The 27,025-nt window shown below is 42.9% G+C and overlaps 1 protein-coding gene across 2 annotated transcripts in view; it reads left to right on the top strand.

Moving 5' to 3' along the window:
• Window positions 1-26,780, top strand: part of LOC139312194 (zinc finger protein 721-like) — a 41,773-nt gene extending 14,993 nt beyond the window's left edge. The window contains exons 7-8 of one of the 2 annotated variants that reach the window (XM_070936787.1): window positions 12,912-12,919; window positions 24,843-26,780. In XM_070936787.1, the coding sequence (XP_070792888.1) occupies window positions 12,912-12,919; window positions 24,843-26,018 (1,184 nt within the window). In that variant the 3' untranslated portion in view covers window positions 26,019-26,780. Of the gene's footprint in view, window positions 1-12,911; window positions 12,920-19,275; window positions 19,295-24,842 lie in introns of both variants that reach the window. The other variant, XM_070936786.1, reaches the window with a different exon arrangement.
• Window positions 26,781-27,025: the final 245 nt, after the last annotated feature.

Genomic DNA, 27,025 nt, shown 5'->3' with positions numbered 1-27,025 from the left:
GGTTTAATGCACCCTGTAATTAACACAGCTGCCTGCAATTTCTGCAGGTTCGAATCTTACCAGGCTCAAGGTTGACTTAGCCTTCCATCCTTTCTAAGGTAGGTTAAATGAGGACCCAGTTTGTGGGGGCAATAAGCTGACTTTGTATAAATATACAAAAGTATGAAGGCTATTGCTTAACGCATTGTAAGCCACCCTGAGTCTCCGGAGAAGGGCGGCATATAAATCAAATAAAAATAAATAAATAAATATTGAAATGGCTTCTTTTATATTCTTATCATCTGGTTTATCCACTAACACTTGTTCCTTCTTTTTTATTTCCTCTTCCAATTCCCTCTGTTTTTTCCCCTGTCTACGTCTGTAAGAGTTATTCAAACTTATTAAAACTCCTCTCATATATGCTTTACTTGCATCCCATACCATTTCTACAGGTGTACCCTTATGCATATTTAAAGCAAAAAATTCTTTCATTAACTTTTTACATTCTGACACATTTGCCTCATATCGAAATAAATTTTCATTCAATCTCCAAGATCTCCTAGACCCCTCCCCATGCTCTAATTCCATCCACACCGGATTATGATCTGTTAGAGTTCTTGGACATATCTTCGTCTTCTTTACCCTGGAAAGAAAATCATTTGTAATTAGTATAAAGTCAATTCTAGAAAAAGATTGGTGCCTATCTGAAAAAAAAAGTAAAATCCTGTTCTTTAAAATTTCGTTCACGCCATATGTCTCTCAGCTCCATATCATCCAACATGTCAAAAAAAGATTTCGGCAATTTAGCCCGTGTTTGAATGTTCGGCGAAAGGGTCTTTTTGTCTTTTTTAGTGTCCAGTAGACCATTCCAGTCACCCATCATTATGCATGATTTATAATCCATTTGTATTAATTTTTTATGCAAAAGTTTATAAAATTTCTCTTGTTGTTGGTTAGGTGTATATACTCCCATTAAAAGTATTTTCTTCCCTTCTATTATTAATTAAATCATTATATATCGTCCTTGTAGATCTGCTTCAATTAATTTAGCCATTAAATCTGTTCTTAGGTATATAACTATACCATTTTTCTTCTCAGGAGATGATGCAACAAAATGTTTGCCCAGTCTAGCATTTATTAAGTATTTCTGATCACTCGTTCTGATGTGTGTTTCTTGCAAACAAATTACATCATTTTTAAACTGTTTCAAATAGTGAAATATTTTCTTCCTCTTTTGTGGTGAGTTTAAGCCATTAACATTCCAGGTCAAAAATTTATTTGCCATCCTTGGCCCCTGAAAGCTTATACCGACTGGAAGTCCTCTTGGAATTTCCTCTGCCGAGCAAGACTACCGGTCAGCCACAAGCCAAGGGACAGATACAGCCAATCAGAGCCGGTGCAGCACAAGTGGACAAATAAAGATTGCGACCCAAAAAAAAGGCGCGAGTTTCAAAATCACGAGACCTGCAGCACCCGGATTGGCCAGGCCAGCGCAACCATTGAGAAGAAGGTCCACACCACGGTAGAGATCGAGGGAAGCCCATGTGAGATGGAGATTGACACCGGGTCATCACTATCGATCATGTCCTGGGCTACCCTGAAGGCAGCTATTCCTGGGTTGAAAAGGAGTCAACTACAGCTCCAACGGATTCGGCTTCAAGACTACTATGGAAACCGCATCCCCGTAGAGGGAGTAGGCACGTTCCAGGTCCCGTATGAAGAGCACCAGAAGAACACCTTCTCCATAGTCAGCGGAACCCTACCGAGCCTCCTGGGCCTGGACTTGCACAGACTATCCAAACTCACAGAGGTGCCTTCAAATGCACTAGGCTGCAGTTCGGAGTCAGCATAACCCCTGGACTATTCCAAAGTACCATGGAGCATCTGTTACAAGGAAGGCCAGGGATAGTGCCCTATTTTGATGATGTCCTTATTAGTGCCACTAGGAGACTGGCTCAGGCTAGTGTTGGAGAAATTCAGGGGTGTTGGCCTCAGGGTCAAGAGGAAAAAGTGCATGATAGCAGTACCCTCTGTTGCATTTTTAGGATACCAGGTGGATGGGACGGGCATACACCCCACCGAAAGCAAGATCAGGGCCATCAAAAATGCACTAACTCCAAAAAACAAATAGAAGCTACAGGCTTTCTTGGATCTCCTTAACTTCTATGCCATATTCCTGCGAGACAAGGCAACGGTAGCTGAACCCCTACACTGGCTGTTGGCTAAGAATGCGCGCTGGGTTTGGGGAAAGACTGAAGCTGCCGCCTTCACTGCAGTAAAAATTTTTTTGTTCGCGGACAGTTTCCTAATTCAGTACAATGCGATGCTTCCACTTGTACTAGTCTGCGATGCGTCCCCTTTTGGAGTGTGGGCCATTTTGAGCCATAGACTGCCAAATGGACTAGAGGCGCCCATCGTGTACTACTCCCACACCCTGTCCAGCGCAGAGTGGAACTACAGCCAGCTGGACAGAGAGGCCCTCGCAGCCATCTTGGGGGTAAAGAAATTCCATGAATACCTATGCGGGCAAAATTTTGAACTTGTTACGGACCACCGACCACTTTTGGGACTCCTGGCTGGGGATCAGCCCACCCCCGCTGCCTTGTCTCCACAAATGACACGATGGACCATTTTTCTGGCGGTTTAGTCCTACCGACTTGTCCACCAACCCAGACTAACTTAGGGCATGCCGACGCCCTCAGCCAATGCCCGTTACCAGACATCCTAGAGGACCCAACCCCGGACGTGCCAGTTCTCCTCATTGATGTTTTGGACTCGGGGCCTCTCACTTCAACCGAAGTGGTGAGAGCCTTGGCTAAGGATCACGTGTTGAGAACAGTCATGAGCTGGGTCACGAGGGGTTGGCCAACAAAGACTGAGGGCAGGGAATTCAAAGCATTTGCAAACAAGAAAAATGAACTGTCAATGCAAGGGGGTTGTTTGTCATGGGGTGACCGTGTCATTTTGCCCTTATCCTTAAGGGAAAAGGTTTTTAAAATGTTACATGAAGGGCACCCCGGGATCATAAGGATGAAGGGGCTAGCCAGGAGCTATGTCTGGTGGTCCCAGATGGACAATGACATTACCAAGTGGGTGGGTGTTTTGTTCCCGTCCCACACACGCACACCAACAGACGTCCAAGAGTTAAAAACCAAACCAGCTGACAAGAAACTCCCTTTTGATAACGGAACTTGGCAGCAACCTAGTGGCTGCCTGCCAAGAGTCTTTTACTTACGAAGGGAGGAGAGAACTTCTCTCCGCTTTTGTACATCAAAGTAAATGTTCAATAAGTACAGGGTAAATTAAGTCCAGTTCACAAATGTAGTCCAGCAAAGCCTATAGCAAAAGTCCGGCAATGCAGAATGGCGTGGAAGCTTTCAGCTTTGTTCGTCACAAGGTTTGACTGGCCACCACACTCCCTTTTATACCCTGTGGGGTGTGGTCCAATGACTCAGCCTAATCTCTGCCATGCCTCCTTTTCTGTTGCGTGCACTTATCTCTCCGACGCTGGCATGGATCCAGCCAAGACTCATCCCCGTCACTGTCTGACTGCGACTGCTCGGGGATACCTGGCTCCTGGCCAATCTCTTCTCCTTCGGGAGACACCTGAGGCATTGCCAGAGAGGAGGGTCCTGGAGAGGGAGGCCCGGCCAACTCCTCTCCTTCCCTTTCGGAGCCTTCTTCCTCCGATAAGATGGGCTCGGGGGTCGGAGCCACAACAGTGGGGAAGTGTAACCCCTGCCAAGAATCCAGACCAGATCCCCCAACGGCACCAGTCAGTGAATGGGAATGACCCCAAGGCCCCTGGGCCAGGGATCTACACTGATTTTGCAGGCCCCTTTCATGGCCAAACATTCCTGATAATCGTCGATGCCTACTCGAAGTGGCTCAAGATTATACTAATGCAGTCTACCACATCTGAAGCAGTAATCAAGGTGCTTTGGAGGCTGTTCGCCATCCATGGGCTGCCCAATACCCTCGTATCAGACAACGGGCCCCAGTTCATGGCTACCCAATTCGAGGGATACCTTGGAGAGTTGGGAATCAGACATGCCCTGTCTGCTCCGTTTCATCCGGCCAGCAATGGACTGGTTGAGAGATTCGTGAGAATGGCCAAAGAGGCACTCTCACGATTGGACGCTGGAGACTGGCAGGCCTGATTAGATAAGTTTCTGGCTGCCCGGCATGCCACACCATTCACAGTCACGGGGCACAGTCCAGCAGAACTTCTCATGGGCAGAAAGTTGAGGTGCGTGCTGGACTGGTTACACCCCAACTACTCTCTGGACAGGTTCAAAGGGGCTGACAAAAAGCTGAGGGGATTCCAGATAGGGACACCTGTGTTCACCAGGAACTACGCAAATGGGCCCCTATTGGTAGCAGGGACTATTTCTGATATAACAGGTCCCAAGTCATACACCGGGGACTTGGGAGATGGGAGAGTATGGCGCAGGCATATCGATCAACTGCGAAAGCGAGTAGCCCTCGAACCAGATGACCAACCAGAAATGCCAGCCTCTAACTACCAAAACCTTCCCACAACAGCTAGCTCAAGCCCAAGACGATTGGAGGACCTATCTGAAAACTTCTGTGTCCAGTGCCGCCCTCTCGAGCAAACGGGTCCAGTTGAAGAAGTCAACGCCCCCAGCGAAATCCAGGATGTTCCATTGGCGGAGCTGGGAGAAACAAAAGGTCCCTCCGACCAGCTCGACGCCATGCCTCAGACTGAACTGTGCAGGTCAACCCAGGTACAGACACGCCCTGGTCACCTGCGCAATTTTGTACGCAAATGTATACCCTGAGTGCCTTCTGGAAGGGGAGGGGTATAATGTATTGAGTTTTGGCGGGAAGTTTGAAAGACAATGGGTCAACTGTGATTGGTCAGCTCCCGGCCCAGCAAGGTATATAAAGGGAGCTGTATTACTGTATCTTTTGCTGAAATCACACCCCCCATTAAAGAGCTGTTGTCACGGAAGACCTTGCTTCTGCCTCTTCATTCCCACAACCTAACAGGTTTGAAGCTCAATTTTCAGTAATAGTTCTGGATCAAGCTGACAATAAAGAGACTGAAAAGAGCAGAGAGGTAAATTTAGGGTTTGTTTGTTTTTTTGATAGCTAAATCTCTTTTTTTTCCCCCTTGCATTGTCACCTCCATATGCAAAGGAATCTCTTCAAACCATTGGAATCTTCAGCTCTTGTGTTTGGAATGTTTTTCTCTGTTTATTCATGATCTGTAGATCATGAATGAATCCCAGTATCATTGCTCAGGCTGGTCCAGGTTCTTTCTTGCCCCTCAAAGGCATTTTTGGGTCATAGAGGTAAGTCAGAAGGGATAAGACCTCTCAAAAGCAGAATGATAACCTAGGGTGGGAAAAAAGTATTATGCGTAGCATGGATGAATAAAGGAGATGCAAGGGAAGACAAGATAGAAAGTGGATAAGAGAAACAAGGAGATTACAGGAAGGTCCATGAGAGGACTGTAATTTAATTAAATGATAACCAAAGAAATTTAATAGTTGAAAGGCAGTAAAATCACTCTAGGTGTAGGGACTGTAGGAAGAATATCCTTCTGGGTTCTGCTCCAAGTGGGGAAAAAGACACTGGAAACATGGAGGCTGCTTGGAAAGATGGTTTAATGGTGGACAGGATCACATGGTTCCTGAACAGAAAAGGGCCGAGACGCAGTGAGTCTCTGGTTTTTATGCCCTCTCTGGCTTTGAACTTCCTGGGGCCCAGAAAGAGTATCCTGATTGGTTGTCAGACTCCCAGGGGGTGGGGGTTTTAGCTAGCCTTGCTGACTGATGTAATCTTCCCAGGTGCTATGTGTTGAGTTTCTTTTCCTAGATGGGTCCCATTGTGTTGCAGATGAAGGTCCATTGTCAAAGATTGAGTTTCTGCCTCTGGCCCATTAACAAAGTGGGGGGGAGGGGCAGGAAGGTGGGAGCTGCTTTGTCTTTAAAACATGTTTCTCCATTTCTCATCCAGGGAAATATAATATTCTGCCTTTTTAATATTTCCTAAAATATTTCGTTCTTCCAGGAAAGGGGTGGGTGCTAACTTCCTACAGAAAGAAAGTTGAGCTAGTTTGTAAGGAAAACAAGTACTGTCAAGGTTCAGTGTAAGCCATACTAGTATTCCAAACTAATGAGTCTGGTTAAAATGGGTAGTACTTCCATTTAAAGAAGAAAAGCATAGCTCAGACTATTGCTATGATATTTTGCTCCTATATTCTGTTGTTTAGGTATAAATTTTGTTAATGTAGAAATTTTACTTACAGCCTATTAAACAATGGAGCTAGCTGTCTGCCTGCAATTGTGTGTATCTGTTAGGATTAAATCCCACTGAAAGAGAGTAGCCTTACTGCCAAGTAAACATGCACAGGCTTTACATGGTTGAGAGACAGGGTATCAGTTAGTATGAGGTGTATTGTAGAGAGAAATGAGAACTTCTGTAACAACAGATACTTTGTGCCCAGACCAGGTGTGTGTGTGTGTGTGTGTGTGTGTATGAGTGAGTGAGTGAGAGAGAGAGAGAGACAGAAAGAGACAGACAGTCAGACCAACAGAGGGAAGGAGAGAGAGATACTGTAGAAGAGAAAAAGAGGAAGGAAGGGAGAAAGAGAGAGAGAGAAACCCTCTGTGCTATTATTTTTAATTGTTCCATTGTTTATCATGTGTTAATATTTTACACTGTCCTGTAGGAAGTTAGCACCCACCCCTTTCCTGGAAGAATGAAATATTTTGAGAAATATTAAAAAGGCAGAATATTATATTTCCCTGGATGAGAAATGGAGAAACATGTTTTAAAAACAAAGCAACTCCCACCTTCCTACCCACCCCTTTGTTAATGGGCCAGAGGCAGAAACTCAATCTTTGTCAATGGACCTTCATTGACCATGGACCTTCATTGGGACCCATCTAGGAAAAGAAACTCACCATATGGCACCTGGGAAGATTACATCAGTCAGCAAGGCTAGCTAAGACCCCCACCCCCTGGGAGTCTGACAACCAATCAGGATACTCTTTCGTGGCCCCAAGAAATGCAGAGCCAGAGAGAGCATTAAAACCCGAGGATTTACTGTATCTGCCCCTTTTCTGTTCAGGAACTCAAACCATGTGATCCTGTCCACCATTAAACCATCTTTCCAAGCAGTCTCCATGTTCCCAGTGTCTTTTTCCCCACTTGGAGCAGAACCCAGAAGGATATTTCTTCCTACAGTCCCTAAACCTAGAGTGATTTTACTGCCTTTCTTTTGCCCAGGACTACCACATATTTTTCAGGGATTTACATGCATTCAATGACTATAGTCCAGAGCATAAATATGTGCGTGTTTATTTGTACATCAGGTTGCACAGGTCCATCTTAAGAGGCTATTCCTGGAATGTGATGTTTTGTATGCATACAGAGAAAGAAGCACTCTTGTAATCTTTGACTTTTAGGCTTGCTGTCAAACATCAGCCATAATACTAATGACTGTTTTGAACAATATGCAGGTTGTATTACACGAATGGCTATTTTATATGTGAAATTATGACTGAAATATTTCTGCACCTATATTGGTTGACACTGTCAGGAAGTCTCTCCTTAGTTTTAGGTTGCTTCTCTCTGTTCAGTTTCCATCCATTGCTTCTTTTTTTTGCCTTCTGGGGCTTTGGAAAATACATTGCCCCCCCTTTTTCCTGGCAGCCCCTTAAAAGCCTGTTGCCTATCATACTCTTGGGCAAAGCATGTGAGCCATTTCCTCCTTTCAGTGGTCCATGAAAGTGCATCTGTAGTATGTAGATAATAAAGTTGAAAAAAGGTGAACATTTTTACAGAACTATAGATACTCTGAGGTTGGGTGTGACAAGGAATGGCTGGGAGGGGAGGAGCCAGGCGAGGCACCCCTTGACGTGAGTGACATTGAGTTGGCCATGCCTACCCAGTCACATGACCATCAAGCCACACCTACTGTCACATGATCATCAAGCCACGCCCACAGAACCAGTAGTAAAACTTTCAGAACCCCCCCTGATCTCCCAGGTTTCTTTCACATACCTCCATGAACACAAAGGAGTGGCTTCTGACGGATTTCCTCTTCACCTTCGTGCAGCCTAACGTCTGTTAAGAACCATGTTGCAATTAGCTAAAAAGTGGTGAGCAGGACCACCCAGTGAGTCTAGGAGAAATCCTAAATTCTGAATCATGCATACATCACTCTCAAAGATGAAATTTTCCTAGAATCATAAGGTCTGTTCTGTTCTGTCCTCTTTACGTTACATGTTACTCTGTGTGGAGCTTGACATTCAGCTAAACCCAACTATCCTCCAATAAAACAGACCATGTCGGTAGATCTGGATGCTCTATTAAAGGAACAGGATGGGTAAGTGCATAGATGCATAAACGCACACATGCATACACACACACACACACACTCACACACACGCAAACATAAACACTGCATTCCAGGTTTAGGGGACTTTAATCCACAGAGGATGGAGAGGGCCTTCTCAAGATCAGGCATGATTGGCAGTTTCAAATTTCAGATGTGGATAAAAGTCTGCAAGCTTGGAATAGTGTGTGGGTGAGGTACATAGTACAGTCACCTTTCATTTTTCCTTCTTGTTTCGGTTGACTTATTCCTTTCTTCCTCAGCAACAGATTTAAATGAGATTCTTGTTAGGGATTTTTTTTTTCTAATACCACTACTTTAAATAGAATGCTCTTTACTAAAGTAGAACATCGCCAAAAGCTTCCCAGTCAAGGAGCCCCTTCCTGCCCCCCCCATTTCTCTGCGCTTTCCATGAACATCTTCCGTGCATAGAAAATCCACTAGGGGGGCACTTCAGCTTTGGACCTTATAAGTTGGGAAGGCAGTGACATCATTCAGTTTTTGTCTTTCTAGGATACTGGGCTCTCTCTCACTTTAACCCTTTGAGCTCTGCAGGAGTTTGAAAGGCGGAAACAAAATCCAGAGGTGGAGAAGGTAAGTATGTGTGTGTGTGTGTGAATGTGGGTTCTTCTCCTAGAAAGGGAGACCGAGGATTCTCACTCTAAAAAAGGGGAAGAGACACATGCCTAGTCCTCATCCAGGTTCAGTTTTTTTGAGTATCAGGAGTGGGAGACTCCCCCAGATCCCATATTTCCCTACCACCCTTTTCCATGATTAAAACAAGCATGGGGAAAAGCAGAGACCACGCATGCTGCCCTCAGGAATAAATCGAGATCCTCAGGAATGAAAGGGTGGGTACCTGGAGAATCCTACACACCCCATTTCCTGGGAAACTCCTAGTTCGGGTGAAGAGCTTGCATGGCAGATCTCAAGCAGGAAATAAATATATTTGCAAGGAAGAGAGGCAAAAGATTATGCCTACATTCCCACCGTGTGCTGAATGACACTAAACTAGGCTTGGATCCCCTGCAGTTCAATTTGTGTTAGGAAGTTAGTGAACCAGCATCCTAAATCAGGGTCAATTGACTGGCGTTTCATTTTATGTGAACTGAACGTTCATACTTCGTTAACCTGTTCTGGGCAAGAACTGGGCAGAAGATGCTGGAAGAAGGAACCATCGTTTCACAAGTTCACGCCTGGAACTTCAGGAGCATCCAATATCGGGAGGATGAGGGTCCCCGAGGACTTTGCAGCCGACTCCACTACTTTTGTAGTCGATGGTTGAGACCAGAAAAGCACACAAAAGCACAGATGCTGGACCTGGTGGTTTTGGAGCAGTTCTTGGCCCTTCTGCCCCTGCAGATGGAGAGCTGGGTGCGGGAGTGTGGAGCAGAGACCAGCTCCCAGGCGGTGGCCCTGGTGGAAGGCTTCCTCCTGAGCCAGGCGGAGGAGAAGAAGGAGCAGGTTGAGTTGCAGGTGAGAGGACTTCCTCTTGGGACTCCAGAAAAAGTTGAATATAATAATATGTTCATATTTTTGTATCCTTTTAATAGTGTTATTAAGTTAATGAAGAGATAAAATACAAAAAAATGTAAATAGTAGGAACTGGGGGGAAGGGAAGAGAAAGATGTTTAGGATAAAGGGGGGAAATCATTGAAAATCTGATTCTTTTTAGCACAGTCGAATAAAATGGTAACATTAGAGGCTCAACTTTTTACTTTTCATACTTAATATGTACTAGCAAATTCTGTAACAACAAACTTATGTAATCAGCAAAACTGGAATAGAATAGAACAGAATTGGAAGGGACCTTGGAGGTCTTCTAGTTCAACCCCTGCTTAGGCAGGAACCCTATACCATTTCAGACAAATGGAGCATTCACAATTTTTGGTGGCAATATGTTCCACGGATTAATTGTTCTGTCAGGAAATTTCTTCTTAGTTCTAAGTTGCTTCTCTCCTTGATTAGTTTCCACCCATTGCTTCTTGTCCTGCCCTCAGGTGCTTTGGAGAATAACTTGACTCCCTCTTCTTTGTGGCAGCCCCTGAGATATTGGAACACTGCTATCATGTCTCCCCTTGTCCTTCTTTTCATCAGACCCAGTTCCTGCAACCGTTCTTCATATGTTTTAGCCTCCAGTCCCCTGATCATCTTTGTTGCTCTTCTCTGCATTCTTTGTAGAGTGCAGAGAAGAGCACTCTACATCTTTTTTACATCATGGCGACCAAAACTGGATGCAGGTATTCCAAGTGTGGCCTTACCAAGGCATTATGAAGTGGTATTAACGCTTCACGTGATCCTGATTCTATCCCTCTGTTTATGCAGCCTAGAACTGTGTTGGCTTTTTTGGCAGCTGCTGCACGCTGCTGGCTCATATTTAAATGGTTGTCCACTAGGACTCCAAGATCCCTCTCACAATTACTACTATTGAGCAAGATACCACATATACGGTACCTGTGCATTTTGTTTTTCTTCCCTAAATGTAGAACCTTACTTTTTTCACCATTGAATTTCATATTGTTAGACAGCGCCCAATGTTCAAGTCTGTGATGATCCTTCTGTATTTTAAGCCTATTTTCTGGAGTGTTGGCTATTCCTGCCAGCTTGATGTCATCTGCAAATTTGATGAGTTCCCCATCTATCCATTCATCCAAGTCATTGATGAAGATGTTGAAGAGTAAGAGCATCTGCTGCAAGGATTTCCAGGAGTTGTCCCCTATTTTGATGATATCCTTGTTACTGCAGCAGGCAAACAACAACTAGGGGACCGATTACAAAGGGTACTAGAAAAATTTAGAAACACGGGTCTACGAGTAAAGAGAAACAAATGTTTGATAGCAGTACTCGCTGTAGAATTCTTGGGGCACAAGGTAGATGGAACTGGCATACACCCCATCGAAAGCAAGATACGGGCCATTAGGAATGAGCCAACCCCTAGAAACAAGGCAGAGCTACAAGCCTTCCTAGGTACTCTTAAACTTCTATTCAATTTTCCTGAGAGACAAGGCAATGGTAGCTGAGCCCCTCCACTGATTACTTGCCAAGAAATCCCTATGGGCTTGGGGCAAAGCTGAGGCTGATGCATTTGCCGCTGTGAAAAAAAACTTTTGTCTGCAAACAGCCTCCTGATTCAGTACAACACAATGCTTCCTCTTGTGTTAGTCCTCCTTTGGCGTTGGGGTCATCTTGAGTCACAGACTACTGAATGGGCTAGAGGCACCCATTGCTTACTTTTCCCGCACCCTGTCCAGTGCTGAGCGGAACTACAGCCAGCTGGACAGGGAGGCCCTGGCAGCCGTATCGGGAGTGAAAAAGTTTCACGAATACTTGTTCAGGTGAACATTCGAACTGGTTATGGACCATCGACCTCTCCTGGGCCTCTTGGCAGGGATCGGGCCACCCCTGCTGCCTTGTCCCCGCGCATGACTAGGTGGGCCATTTTCCTGGCCGCATACTCCTACCGCCTTGTCCATCATCCCAGCCAGAGCCTCGGGAATGCCGAGGCCCTCAGATGCCCGCTACCAGACCTTCTAGAAGACCCAACCCCAGGAGTTCCAGTCCTGCTCATCAATGTTTTGGACTCAGGGCCTCTCACTTCTGCTGAAGTGTGAGGGCCTCTGTTAAAGACCATGTATTAAAAACTGTAATGAGCTGAGTAACAAGGGGGTGGCCGGGTGAATCTGTAAGTGAGGAATTTAAATCTTTTGTAACCAAGCATGCTGAACTGTCAATGCAAGGGGGTGCCTATTATGGGGAGATCGTATTGTTGTACCGCTATGCTTGCAGGAAAAAGTCCTTAATGTTTTGCATGTGGGGCACCCCGGGATTGTAAGGATCTGGTGGCCCAAAATGGATGAGGATATTGCCGAATGGGTAGGCAAGTGTCACCCCTGTCAAGAATCAAGGCCTGCTCCCCCCACAGCCCCTGTCAGGGAATGGGAACGACCCCAGGGTCCCTGGTCGCGAATCCATATTGACTTCGCCGGCCCATTTCATGGTCAAACCTTTCTGGTAATAGTTGCTGGATGGCTAGAGATTGTCTTAATGAGTTCAACCAATGCAGAGGCGGTAATCAAAATGCTACAAAAAATCTTTGCCACACATGGGCTACCGGACACTCTGGTGTCAGACAACGGGCCTCAGTTCATGGCCACCCAATTCGAGGGGTACTTAGCAGAAATGGGAATCAGACATGCACTCACTGCACCTCTTCATCCAGCTAGTAACGGACAAGCTGAGAGATTCGTGAGAACTGCCAAAGAGGCCTTATCTAGGCTAGGCCCGGGGTATTGGCAGGCCAGAGTTGCTACATTCCTGGCTGCCCAACATGTCACACCATGCACTGCCACCAGGCAAAGTCCAGCCGAACTGTTAATGGGCCGAAAACTAAGGTTACACCCCAACTATTCCCCTGATGGGTACAGGGAAACAGATAGAAAAACAAGAGGGTTCTTGATAGGAACACCAGTGTTCGCAAGGAACTATGCAAACGGGCCCCTATGGCTAGTGGGAACAATCTCCGAAATCACAGGTCCCAAATCGTACAATGTAGATATGGGAGATGGGAAGGTCTGGCATAGCACATAGACTAACTTAGAAAACGAATAGCAACCAAGCCAGAATACCAATCAATGGTACCAGTCCCTAACTCTCAAAACCTTCCCATGGCAGCTAACTCAAGCCCGAAGTGGTTGGAAGACTTATCTGAAGACTTCGGTATCCAGCGCCTCCCTCTTGAGAAGCCAGTCCCAGCCAAGGAAAGCAACGCTCACAAAAGAATCCAGGATGTTCCATTGGCTGGGCTGGGAGAGACAAAGAGTCCCTCCAACTGGTTCTGTGGGCATGGCTTGGTGGGGGGGGTGTCCTGTGTCTGAGTGGGCATGGCCAGCTCAATGTCATTCACAGCCATGCTGGCGTGTCCTTATCTTTCTCTCTTGGGTCCGTCCACCTGCCCCATTCCCCCGAGTCGGGGAATGCACCATTCCCCAACTCCAGCCTTGTCACGGAGCTGCTGCCTGCTCGCCCTTCGCCACGCGGTGTATCCTACTGCTCACCTTTCTCCCGCGGCTAGCTGTCATGGAAGGCAAGCGCCCAAAAGTTACCGGAGTCGCTCACTCTCCTTCTTGAATGAGCCGCTCTGATCCACCCGCTGGCTGCGCAAGCGCACACCCAACCTACCGCTGACTTAAATAAACAGTGTGCACTTGCACAGCCGGTGTATGGACCAGAGCGGCTCATTCAAGAATGAGAGTGAGCAACTCCGGTAACTTTCGGGCACTTGTCTTCCCTGACAGCCAGCCGCAGGAGAAAGGTGAGCAGTAGGATACACCATGTGGCGAAGGGCGAGCAGGCAGCAGCTCCGCGTCAAGGCTGGAGTCGGGGAATGGTGCATTCCCCAACTCCGGGGAATGGGGCAGGTGGGTGGATGGGCGGAATCTCCAGCTGCCGTTGCTACTGGTTCTCCAAACTACTGGCCATCATTGCTACCGGATCAGCTTATCCCTTCCAATTCAGTAGCATTTCACCCCTGGAAGGGAGGGGTGTAATGTATCCTTGGAGGGAATTTTAGGAAGGAAAATACACAATGTTCATTAGCTAGCACCCTAGCCAGAATAAAGGGAGCTGTCTTGTTGCATCTTTTGCTGATTCTCACTGTGTAATAAAGAGCTGTTGTTGTTCACGACCTGGCTCCTGGCTCCTCAATCGCCCAACTTAACAGATAGCATCAAGATCACGTGAAGTGTTAATACCTTGGTAAGGCCACACTTGGAATATTGCATCCAGTTTTGGTCGCCATGATGTAAAAAAGATGTGGAGACTCTAGAAAGAGTGCAGAGAAGAGCAAGAAAGATGATTAGGGGACTGGAGGCTAAAATATATGAAGAATGGTTGCAGGAACTGGGTATGTCTAGTTTAATGAAAAGAAGGACTAGGGGCTGCTACAAAGAAGAAGGAGTCAAGCTCAAAGGGATGGCATGCATACCTATGGGAAGACAAACTCACGAAACAAGAACAATTCTGTAGACATATAGTGAGAGATACCCTGCTCAAAACCTGGAATGAAATTAGAAAGATCCACTATGATAAGATCCCATGGTGGATCTCTATAATGGAAGCACAAATCTATCCAAATACAATGGACAAAAATAAAATGAAAACATATCCCCAAAAAAAAAAAACCATATCAGGATCTCTTAAATGAAGAAGGAAAATTAAAAACAATAGAAGAATTAAGAACTCAAGGTCTTGAAATGGATTGGTGGCCATACTTACAATTAAAATCCAGATACAAAACAGATATGGAAAAATTTGGAATCCAAAAAGAACTAAACCAACTGGATAAAATCTTACTGGGCCCCAATGAGAAATTAATAACAAAAATTTATAATTTCCTATTGGCATATAAATTAAAGGAGGAGATAGTCAAAGAAAATATGATCACGTGGGCAATGAACTTTGGATACCCAATAGAATTAAATAAATGGGAAAAATTATGGAAAATCAATAGCAAATTAACACTATCAGTACCGTACAAAGAAAATATCTACAAGATGTTTTATAGATGGCACCTCCCACCGGCACAGATTTCCAAAATGTTCCCCAATACATTTTCACTCTGCTGGAAATGCAAAGCACAAAAAGGGACATACTACCACATGTGGTGGTCGTGTCCCAAAGCTAAACAATTCTGGAACAATATTAAAACCCAATTGGAAGAAATAACAGCTCAAAAAGTACCACTAAAACCAGAAACATACCTACTAGGCATATTTACTATGAAAGAGAAATAATATATTTGATCACACATATTTTGACTGCCTCAAGGATCACTTATGCACAAAATTGGAAACTGGAAGAAGTCCCAACACAAGACAGAATAATATCTAAAGTCATGGAATGTGCTGAAATGGACAGACTCACCAAGGAAATTCAAGGAAAGGAAGAATCTGACTACTACCTGGTTTGGCAAAGGTGGTATCAATGGTTGGAGGAAAAAAAAATCAAACCAAAAGAGGATCCTAAAAGAGTAAAACAAAATTTTGTACCAAACAAGATTTAACAACGTATAATTAAATATCAATAAAATAATATCGTTATATAAGGCTAGAGGAAGGAATATATATCGAGGAACATAGGTTATTGATGTCGTAGGGAATCTGGCATTACGTTTAGATGTCATTAATGTTATGTTTGTCTTATTTGTATTTGTATTTGTATGTGTATGTGTATTTTGTGTGTTTATATATTTAATAAAAATCTAAAGAAAAAGAAGAAGGAGTCAAGCTATTCTCCAAAACACCTGAGGGTAGGACAAGACACAACGGGTGGAAACTAATCAAGGAGAGAAGCAACTTAGAATTTAGGAGAAATTTCCTGACAGAACAATTAATCCATGGAACAAGGTGCCTCCAGAAGTTGGGAATGCTCCAACACTGGAAGTTTTTAAGAGATTGGATAACCATTTGTCTGAAGTGGTGTAGGGTTTCCTGCCTAAGCAGGGGGTTTGACTAGAAGACCTCCAAGGTCCCTTCCAACTCTGTTATTCTGTTCTGTTCTGTTCTGTTCTGTTCTGTTCTGTTCTGTTCTGTTCTGTTCTGTTCTATTCTATTCTATTCTATTCTATTCTATTCTATTCTATTCTATTCTATTCTACTCTACTCTACTCTACTCTACTCTACTCTACTCTACTCTACTCTATTCTATGCCAGTATTTCTTTGCTTTTTCACAAGTCCAGCAGAGATGGTAAAAAGTTCCTTTTTTATATTTACATTTCAACCATGTATTTGAAATTCCCTTAAACATCTTTGGCAGTTTATCATGTGTTAAATAGAAGTATATACCTCTTCATGATGTGTGATATCCATTAATTCTTTTCTCTTGCATACTATTTCAAGTCCTTTGCAATGGAGATCAGGGATGCTCAGAGAAAGAGGCATCCCTCAAATCTCCCTGAAGAACTGTTTTTCAGGAGGATCCCTCAGGAAGATCCAATTCAGGACACCTCAGGAGGTAATATAAGTGCCTTCTACTCCTCTGATAAATCCTAACTTTCTCATCTTCTCTGTGTTCTCTCCTCTATAGAATACCTCCTCCCATTTTACTAATGATGCTTTTTGAAATCCTATCTTCCCCACAGGGACGAATAGAAGGAAGTTAACTCTTTGTTTTGGCGGAGCAGAAACCAGGATTGAACCTCCAACTCAGGTAAAAGAAGAACATTCATTTACTAGATTTATATTTTCCATTTCCATCAGGAAATCAGAGGATGTAGATAGGATATGTCGGTGATGGCTAACTTTTTTGTCGTTGCACGCTGAAAGCGTGCACGGACATGTGCGATAACACGCATGGCAGCACCCATAATCCACTCCGCCTTGGTGAGAACAGCTGGAAAATAGCGGGTTCTGCTGAGCCCCACAAAAATCCAGCTGGTAACCACTGCCAGAAGACCCTTCCGGGTCACAGCTGAATTGTAGGGATGGTGAAGGAAGGAGAGGCGCTTCGCTGACCATGAAGAATTCGCAAATTCTTCATTAGGTCCGAAGCAATCTCAGCAGGCATAACTGCCATTGCTGGCAGTCACAAAGCCGGGACAATCGGGAACCAAGATTGTGCAGGAGCAGTGTATGGACAGAACACTGAAATGGGGTGAGATATTTACCAACTTTTACTTTAATGACTTGCAATAGCAAAAGGATTATGAAAAGAAAACTCCTAAGCTTAAAATAGCAGTGAATTGACACATGGAAAAAACAAAAATCCAGAAACGAAAAGGCAAAAAAAAAAGCCCAAGAGAAACTATAAAAAACAGATAGCGTGGGAAACAGCCTAAATATTCTAAAAGCGATTTTAGGGAGAAATTACTTGTTTATTTGAATTTCTAAACCCCTTAGATTTATCCGACAATCAGTTGTTTTTGACAGATTGTTTACATTGGATGGGATATAAGAGAGCCATCTACTAGATAAAGAGAAATACTACAACACTATAACTGCAGTATATTTAATAAAAGCTAATCTAATACACACAAAGTCTAATACATAGAACAGAAGTAACAACATCTGGTGAATGGACTGACCTTGACTCTTTTGTTAGAAGACTGGGAAAATTCAAGAACATTCAATAGTGGGTTTTTTTCTTTCCTTCTGAAGAATTACAAAAGGAACTAATTTGCAAATAACTACAGCTTACTAAAATTGACTATTGGATTATGGTTTGGAAAGACTGGAAGAACCTAGTGGACTAACCTGGACAAATTTGGACTTGGACTATTAATGTTATTTAATAGAATACTAGCTGGATTCCCATGCTTTGCTACGAAACTATGTGATGGGGCTTGATAAATTTACATTTAAAGGTTGTAAATTAATGAGTAGTTATGATCGGCCTCTCCTCCCCCCGTTCTCTGTCTCAGCCTTGCCCCACAGAAGTCTCCCCTATCCTATCCCCTGCTTGCTGCTGTGAAAGTAAAACTGAAAGTGAAACTCCTCTCCTCTGCTTGTGTTTTGCATTTGAAACAGATTTCTTTTCAGGTGGGGAGGGGTAGTAGAACCTTAGCATCAGAATGTGTTAATCATAATATAAGAAATTCTAATGCTCTGACGGTCATTTCAAAAAATCCTTTCTTAGTGAGCACCTAGAAGCTAAGAGGAAAATATGTGGCAAATTTCAAGTTTGTACTTGTAGGTTTTATGGTTCTGGAGATTTTGTGATTATTGCGTGAGTGGTTTTTGCTTTTATATACATATAGATTCTAAGAGGCAAAAGAAGAAAAAGTCAGAAGAAAAGAGAGAAAAAGGAAATAAAACTTTAAAAATTTGGACAATTGGGGAAATATAAGACTGTAAACTATTATGAAATAAAATGTGGGGTTTTGGAGGTATAACTGAGATTGATGTAACTTGATTAAATAGAAGTTTCTTAAATATTGAGATATTGGAATAATAGAAATATGCTTTTTATAAGCTTTTTATAATACTTTTTATAAATATTATAAGTATTTATAAGTATTAAATCACTATAAAATGGATCTAGAGATGTATGAAGAAATATTGTGCATGTTAAAAAGTCTGTGTGAATCCTTAAGAAATGACAAAGAGACAAAGGAATGGTTTAAAGATACAGAAATAATGTAGAAGGTACTCAACAACTGGGGGGAAAAAGAGGAACATGATATTCAAGAAGTAGATGAGAAACTAGAAAAAGCAGGGAAGGGAAGAATAAAAATAAGAAGCAAGAAGTTAGGAACAAAGAGGAGAAGAGACTAATAAGTAGAAGACAAATATATAACATCATAATTTATAAGGGTACAGAGAGAAGAGTGAAAACCCCCTTTAAAAAACAAAAACAAAAGGAAATTTTGTGGATAGGTGTTCAAAAAATGCAGCAGAAAGAGGCAAAAGCCACCCAGAAGGGAAAGTTTTGTAGACACAAAAAAACTAAAAGGAGATACAAGATTCTAAGAGAGAGAGAGATAAAAGACTGACCAAAAAATCAATAAACTATGGAATTTTAGAAAGACTAAGAGATGATGGATAATGAGAAAATCTATATATATAAAAGTGAAAACCACTCATGCCATAATCATGAAATTTCCAGAACCGTAAAGCCTACAAACTTGAAGAGGATAGGATAGGGGAGGCTTCTGTGGGGCAAGGCTGAGGAAAGAAGGGGATAGGATAGGGGAGGCTTCTGTAGGGCAAGGCTGAGGAAAGAGGGGGATAGGATAGGGGGGGCTTCTGTGGGGCAAGGCTGAGGGAGAGAAGGGGATAGGATAAGGGAGGCTTCTGTGGGGCATGGCTGAGGGAGAGAAGGAGATAGGATAGGGGAGGCTTCTGTGGGGCAAGCCTGAGGGAAAGAAGGGGACAGGATAGGGGAGCCTTGCCCCACAGTAGGGAGAGACCTATTGCTGAAAGGCCTCCAGGCTCTTTCCCGAAGAGAGGGTGGCTCTTCTCTGAGTTCTGCCATCTTCCACAGTGCAAGGGGCAGCATGCAAGTCCAGTTTTTGTTTTTGATGCGCTTGCCATGCGCAGCAACTGGGACCGCTGCAGGGGGAACCAGCAGCAGGCAGAGGCTTGCTTCTCCCCACATTCTTTTCTCCTCTGCTTCAGCCCAGCCTAGCCCTTCTTCCAGCAGCTAAGGATGAGGGGCTCACCCACCTCTACATGAGGCCTTTTAGGGAACATGGCATGGCCCTCTCCTCTCTCTCTTGCCCCCTCTCTCTCCCTGGGAACTGTGTGGGGAGAGGGGAAGGCCATTAAGGGGATGCTGGCAGGACACTCTTGGCAAAAGACAAAGCATCCCCACTACCAGAGCCCAGAATTTTAAGGCAGAAAAGTGAAAGGGGGGTGGTGGTTTCAAAGGCCCTGGAGAAAAAGAGCAAAGCTCTTCTGTTTGCTGTCTGAAGCGGGTGCCGAGGCCAACCCTGTGGGAAGCAATCTGCTTCTCCAGGCAAAACCTCATGGGCTTTGCAGAACCATAGGTCTGCAACAACAGCTAAACCTTCTCCCTTCGAAAAAACACCAGGATGTCTTTCCATGCAACAGGAAATACGGCGTTTCCTTTATCACCACACTCCATATCCTGTTAATTATATAATTTGCTATCTCCATGGCTCCCCCCCCCTTAACCTTGCCCATGCTTGCATTAGCAAGCAATGAGTCCTTCATGGTCTGTATCGTACCATTTCTTCTTTCAACCACTCCATTTTCAGCAAGCGAATATGGATTCATACATCTAAACTTCTTAACCATTATTGGATATTATCAGACATAAACTCTGTTCTCCTGTCTGTTTGCAGCTAGCATACTTTACAACCATACTGTCGCTTTACAAGTTTTCCCCATTGCTTGAATTGTTGTAATACTTCTGTCTTGCTTTTTAGCAGATAACAAAACCAATATCTACTGTAGTTATCTACTATGACTAAGGCATACCTAGCTCCTCCTAAAGAGGGTGTCATAGGGCCAATCAAATCAGCATGCACTAACTGCAATACTCTGTTTGCCTTGAGCTTTTCTTACTTACAGGATACACCCTGGAGTTTGTATCCTTACAAACAGCGCAATCTAAATACACATTGTATTTCTTTATTCTAAATCCTCAGCTAGGCTTGGCATCTTCTTTAGTAGATTGAAACTTGCATGCCCCAATCGTATATGCAACAAATGTACACAATTGTCACGTGTGGGAGCATTCATAAGTGCACGTGCACAACTATTCTCCTGCCTTGCAAGAACGTACAGGCCATCCTTCTTAACCCCTTGTGCACGTATACTTCCACTTTTCCTAATGGAGTACTGCCCTCCTGCAAACAGTATTTCATAACCCTGCCTGTCTAACCTGGATACACTTAACAGATTATGATCTAATGCAGGTACATATAGGACATTGTACAATGTTTCTCTACCTCAGGTACATACACGTTGCCTTTTCCTTTTACAGCAGCTCTTTGACCATTAGCTAGACTAACACATGTTTGCATAGTTGGTTTCAAACCAGAAAATGGTTGTGCGTCATTTACAATATACTGAGTCGCCCCACTGTCCAACAACCAAGTGTTCCTGGTATTTTCAGACACTGTTGCTCTCAGGGAAAACAATACTGGAGAACCATTCTTCGTGTGTTGAGTAGTCTTGCGCCCTTGTCTCGCTGCTCCTCTGTTTCTCCTCTCTGGGCAGCATCTCTGGAGATGCTCTGTAGAACCACACATGTAACATCTCTTCACTGAATAAACTGTCTCAGCTGCTTTGCTGGCATCCTAGACTGGTGCAGATGCTGGTTTGTGCTGAATATTCTCTCCTCCCTTTCCTGGTTGCCTCCCCCAGCCATTTCTGCTCCTCCTCCAACAATTGACCAGTCAAATATGCCACGGTTAAATCCTGCACTTACATGGACTCTAGACTAGTCACAAGAACGTCCCATGAACTGTCCAATGAACTGAGCACCACATAAACCTTGTGTGCCTCATTAAATGTCATTCCCCTTTCCTCTAATTCAAGGAATGTCTTTCTTGTATCCTGCAGATGTGTGGACATGCTCTCCCCCGGCTTCAGTTGTGCCATATACAGTCTTCTTGTCAGCAACACTTTACTTCCCACAGTCTCTCTAACATACACTGCGCAACTCACCCAGCAGTCTTTCGCAGACTGGACACCCCTCATGTGTATCAGCTGACTGTCCTCTAAAGCCAGAATTATGCTGGCTAATGCCTTTTCATTTCTTCTCTGTTCCCCATCATCCAGGACTGCTGGTGGATTAGTAACAATCATCCACAACTTTCCTCCGCAGTTACATCTCCATCTTCACATTCCAGGAGAGGTAGTTTGTCTCATTCAGCCGAGACACCAAGATAGCTCCTCCCATTATGCCAATGGAGGCCATGTTGCCTTCTCTCTTTCACAAGCCATTAACCATTATCAAGCCATGTTGCACAACCCCTCTGTCTCTGGTGCAAGCTCTCACTGGGTTTCTCTTCTCTCTAGTCTTCTTGAGTCACTCTGGCCTTCTCTCTAGCCTGGGCCCATAACATGTCTGAGAACTACAATGCAGACAGAACACGACGAGGAGAGAGATACATGAGGAGAGAGAGACGCCTTCTCATGGCCTCCCTTATATAGACAGCTTTTTAAAACAGCAATAACCCTGCTGACTCATCCTCAGTCTTAAAGCAGCAATAACCCTGCTGACTCATCCTCAATCTTAAAGCGTCTGGTCAGCTTTAAATTTTCATTACTCTGACAGGAATGAACAAGATTGCTCATTCTTAGGACAACATAAGTCATTTCATAAAGCACTGGAAAGAATCCCTTCACCTACAGGCACACTTCTGAAGGGTTTGGATCACTTATTGGTGGGTTTTCCAAGGCCCACCTGACAGTTGATTCTTTCAAGACACTGAGGGCCTTTTGATTGTGGATGGATTAATAGATCCAGAAGGAAGAGTATTATGATGATGGTTGGTTGGCTCGCTGGCTGTTTGGTAGATCAATTGATCCAGAAGGAAACTGGGCTTATTTAACCTGAATGGCAGTGAAAGTCCTACAAAATCATTCAAGTTGATAAAACCTGCCTAAAAGATTTCTTTAGTCACATGCTTTTTGTTCTGTCCATTTTCTCATCTAAACTACGGATTCCTATTAAGCATAGCTACTTCCCTTAGTGTATATGTTTACTTTTGGAATTTCCATATAAGAGGAAAGGTCCTGCAATGACTCCTCGGTCTGTTTTGTACTTTTTTTCCCTTTCAGGAGAGTCTTGTGTCCTTTGAGGAGGTGGCTGTGTATTTCCCTGAGGAGGAGTGGTCTCAGCTGGATCCTCACCAAAGAGCTCTGCATTGGGAAGTCATGCTGGAGAATTATAAGAACGTGGTCTCTCTTGGTAAGGGTTTCCTACTCCCCAGTCAGAGAGTTCAGAGAGACATTTTGTAGTTAGATGCCATTAGTTAGTTCTTCTGAAAATATCTCTAAATAGATATCTCCTCTTCAGAGGGAGAAGGAAAAGTTCTGTTTTTCTACTGCTCCTAGGATGGAAATGGGTCTATGGCATTCTGCTTAGATGTATCCGATCCGATTTGCTTTTGTGTTTCTATTTACCATATTTTTCGGAGTATAAGACGCACTTACCTTTTTTGGTTGTTGGTTTTTTTAAAGTTTTTTTTAAATTTTTTAGACAAACACACATATAAACATACAATGTATTTTCTTTGAACAGAATGTTTGGCTGATTCACAAATTTAAACAGTGTTTAGTCATTTCAATTAAATTTACAATTTCTATATTTCCTTTTTGCCATATTTATTCCTCATCTATTTTTTTTTTAAAAAACCAATATTACCCTTCATTCTCATCTCTAATCTTAATCAAATTCAATTTTTCCCTTCTATTCTATATTATACCCCTTCTCATTGTCATCTATTTTTATATCCATCCTCACATTGGTTAATTATTTAATATTACAATTGTTTAATACAAATTCAACATTTTTATATAAATCAATTAGTTATAACTATCTTTTTTGTATATTAATCAATATGAACATGAATACTCCAATTATTTCCATGCAATCCAATTTCTTACAAATCAATTAATTATATTTAACAATAATAATAAACCAAATAATTTCCCCCATATATTCTTCCAAACCATAATTTAGCATTTCTGCTTTCAACACAATATACAATTAATAGTATCTCAATTATTAGAATTCCCTAGTTAAATAGAGCTTTTTTTCTTTTGTGTTTTAAAATCTTGAACTCTCCTCTTTTGCCCTAAATTTCCCATTGTTTGCACCTATCTTTTTTGGTGAGGAAAAAGAAAAAGAAATCTCTCTCTGCCTCATTTTGTCACGTTGCAGCAAATAGCCTACTTTACTTTCAGTTTCGTTTTTTCAGCATAGCTAGGGAAAAAAAATCTGCTCCAGCACTTTTTGCAGTAAGCAGGAGAGCCCTGCGCAAAACAGCTGAGAGCAAATCAGCTGAGAGTCGGGAGGCCCATCTAATCAACTTGTGCTAATTAACCTATGCTGAAGCTGAAAGGGGCTGTTTTTCTTGCTGTTTGCTTGCAAGAAGGTAACTGCTGCAAGGCACAGGCCAAAGGGTCAGTGCCAGTGGGTGGGCATGGCTACATTTGGTGTATGAGACGCACCTAACTTTTCACCCCCTTTTGGGGGGTAAAAAGGTGTGTCTTATACTCCGAAAAATATGGTAAACTTTTTAGTGACAAAGTAATTCCTTAGTTTGAGGTAATGCCAAACTCAATCACACAGATTTCAGCTATTTTTGCCCAAATCCTTCTATATCATTCAAATTTTTTGATTTTAATGTCTTTTTCAAGGTTTTATGCCTCAACAATAGAGATATTATCATCTCTATACTATGCATTTATAAGGATACAAATATGCAGTATACCATATATTAGAATTTGGCACAATACCTGAAGGCAATTAATATGACTTCTTACAGAGTGATCTTTTTCCTTAACCTTTCTCTCACTTTCATATCTCTTTTCATTTGAAGGTGAGAATGAGAATGACAATAAAGACTCTGGAGAACCAATCAAAGTGTTTAGAGAAGGAGACGTAATGGAGAAACCTGCAATTCAATCAGAATTCCAAAGGCAGGAGAGAAACCTGTCAAATATCTGGAATAAGGAAAGCTCACCTTCGATTGTTGCTCAGATGCAGGACTTTATTGATCAACGAGGAAAACTAAAGAAGAAATATATTGGGAAAGGTGTAAGACTCTTCAAAGACACATTAGATGTAAATGGACCCTGTCCATCACAAGCCAAAGGACCAGCCAGTATATGCAAAGGAAAAGGAAAAAATTACAGTTGGATATTCACACTTTCTCAAGAAAATGGGTCTTTTGAATCACAGAAAACTTTTCACATTGGAGAGAATTCAAATAAATGCAATGAACATGGAAACAAGATTGTTAATAAAAGGACATGCACGAGGGAGAAGCCATATAAATGCATGGAGTGTGGAAAGGACTTCAGAACAAGCAGTAAACTTACATCCCATCAAAGGATCCATACAGGGGAGAAGCCATATAAATGCATGGAGTGTGGAAAGGGCTTTAGCGAAAAGAGAACCCTTATTGCCCATCAAAGGATCCATACAGGGGAGAAGCCATATAAATGCATGGAGTGTGGAAAGGACTTCAGAACAAGCAGTAAATTTAGATCCCATCAAAGGATCCATACAGGGGAGAAGCCATATAAATGCATGGAGTGTGGAAATGGCTTTAGAAGAAGCAGTGATCTTACACGCCATGAAAGAATCCACACCGGGGAGAAGCCATATAAATGCATGGAGTGTGGAAAGGGCTTCAGATTAAGCTATGAAATTACACGCCATCAAAGGATCCACACAGGGGAGAAGCCATATAAATGCATGCAGTGTGGAAAGGGCTTCAGAATAAGCAATGATCTTACATGCCATCAAAGGATCCACACAGGGGAGAAGCCATTTAAATGCATGCAGTGTGGAAAGGGCTTCAGAATAAGCAATGATCTTACATGCCATCAAAGGATTCACACTGGGGAGAAGCCATATAAATGCATGGAGTGTGGAAAGGACTTCAGAATAAGCAAGGAACTTACAATCCATCAAATGATCCATACAGGGAAGAGGCCATATAAATGCATGGAGTGTGGAAAGGACTTCAAAATAAGCAATGAACTTACATCCCATCAAAGGATCCACACAGGGGATAAGCCATATAAATGCATTGAGTGTGGAAAGAGCTTCAGTACAAGCAGTCAACTTATATGCCATCAAAGAATCCACACAGGGGTGAAGCCGTATAAATGCATGGAGTGTGGAAAGAGCTTTCGCCAAAAGAGTACCCTTACTGCCCATCAAAGGATCCATACAGGGGAGAAGCCATACAAATGCATGGAGTGTGGAAAGGGCTTCAGAAGAAGCAATACTCTTAAATCCCATCAAAGGATCCATACAGGGGAGAAGCCATACAAATGCATGGAGTGTGGAAAGAGCTTCAGTACAAGCAGTTACCTTACATGCCATCAAAGGATCCACACAGGGGAGAAGCCACATAAATGCATGGACTGTGGAAAGGGCTTCACCAAGCCCCATAGTCTTATTTCCCATAAGATAATTCATAGACTGGAGAATCCCCAAAACAAAGATACATTTGGGTGAGAATGTATGCTAATTATTGATTTAATGGGTTCTATGTATGGATTTCCAATTTACAAACTGAACTTTGAAAAGGGTATTTCTGCTGTCACCCTCCTGACAGCTGTAGAGAGATGAATTTAGTAATGAAAATAAAAACAATGGGCATGTGTCATTATAATTATGATTTATACTTTTTTGAATGTATCTGTATATAAAGTATATAGGAATGTCAAACTGGCGGCTCACGGGTCAGTTGTGTCACATGCACATACCCCAGCTCTGCAAATGGGGAAACAGTCGCAATGCGTCACATGATGGCAACGTAATGTGGGGAGTTTGAAACCCCTTGGTATATAGGTTCATTTTATTTTATTATTTAGAAATGAGCTTCCTGTTCCCCAACTGTCATCATTCCCCCAGTTAGTCATAGCTCTCAGAGGGATGTGAAGACGTCTAACAGATGCTGCTTCCCTAAGCCCAAAAGGAAAATATCAAAAAAAATAATGAAGTTATTTACACCCATGGTATAGAATCCCCAAAAGTAATTAAATTTGCATCCTCAGTGTAGAACTGAGACCTGAGTCTGCCGGTATCTATGCAGAAACATTGAATATTATTCAGTCAAAGGCCTCATGATATGAGGGAATCGTCACATGGAGATCAATGAAGAGCGTGTGGAAAGAGCTGAAATTATGAACAATTCTTCTCTCACAAAAGGAGCCAGAAGCGCCCCAAGTGCTTGTGCAATTTTCTTTTCAAGCATTATGGCCCTATTTTGCTCTTCTGTAGTATGGTGAGGGCTACTAAGTCCTCATTTGGATTAAATAAAATTAATTAAATATCAATGGTGTGGTTTTGTTCTAGTCATGTGTTAGACTCATCTATTAAACTCTTTAGTTGCTTTAAAAGTTATTAACACAGGATTTTTTGAAGGATTTGGAGGGGGCATATTTCAGGATTTGAGAGGCTGTTTGAAGCTCAATTGTCAGTAATAGTTCTGGATCAAGCTGGACAATAAAGAAACCGAA

This window comes from Pituophis catenifer, unplaced genomic scaffold (genome assembly GCF_029215685.1).
Source record: "Pituophis catenifer annectens isolate HBS135680 unplaced genomic scaffold, rPitCat1.0.hap2 SCAF_2, whole genome shotgun sequence".
Taxonomy (NCBI): Eukaryota; Metazoa; Chordata; class Lepidosauria; order Squamata; family Colubridae; genus Pituophis; species Pituophis catenifer.
This window is presented reverse-complemented; position numbering and strand designations above follow the sequence as displayed.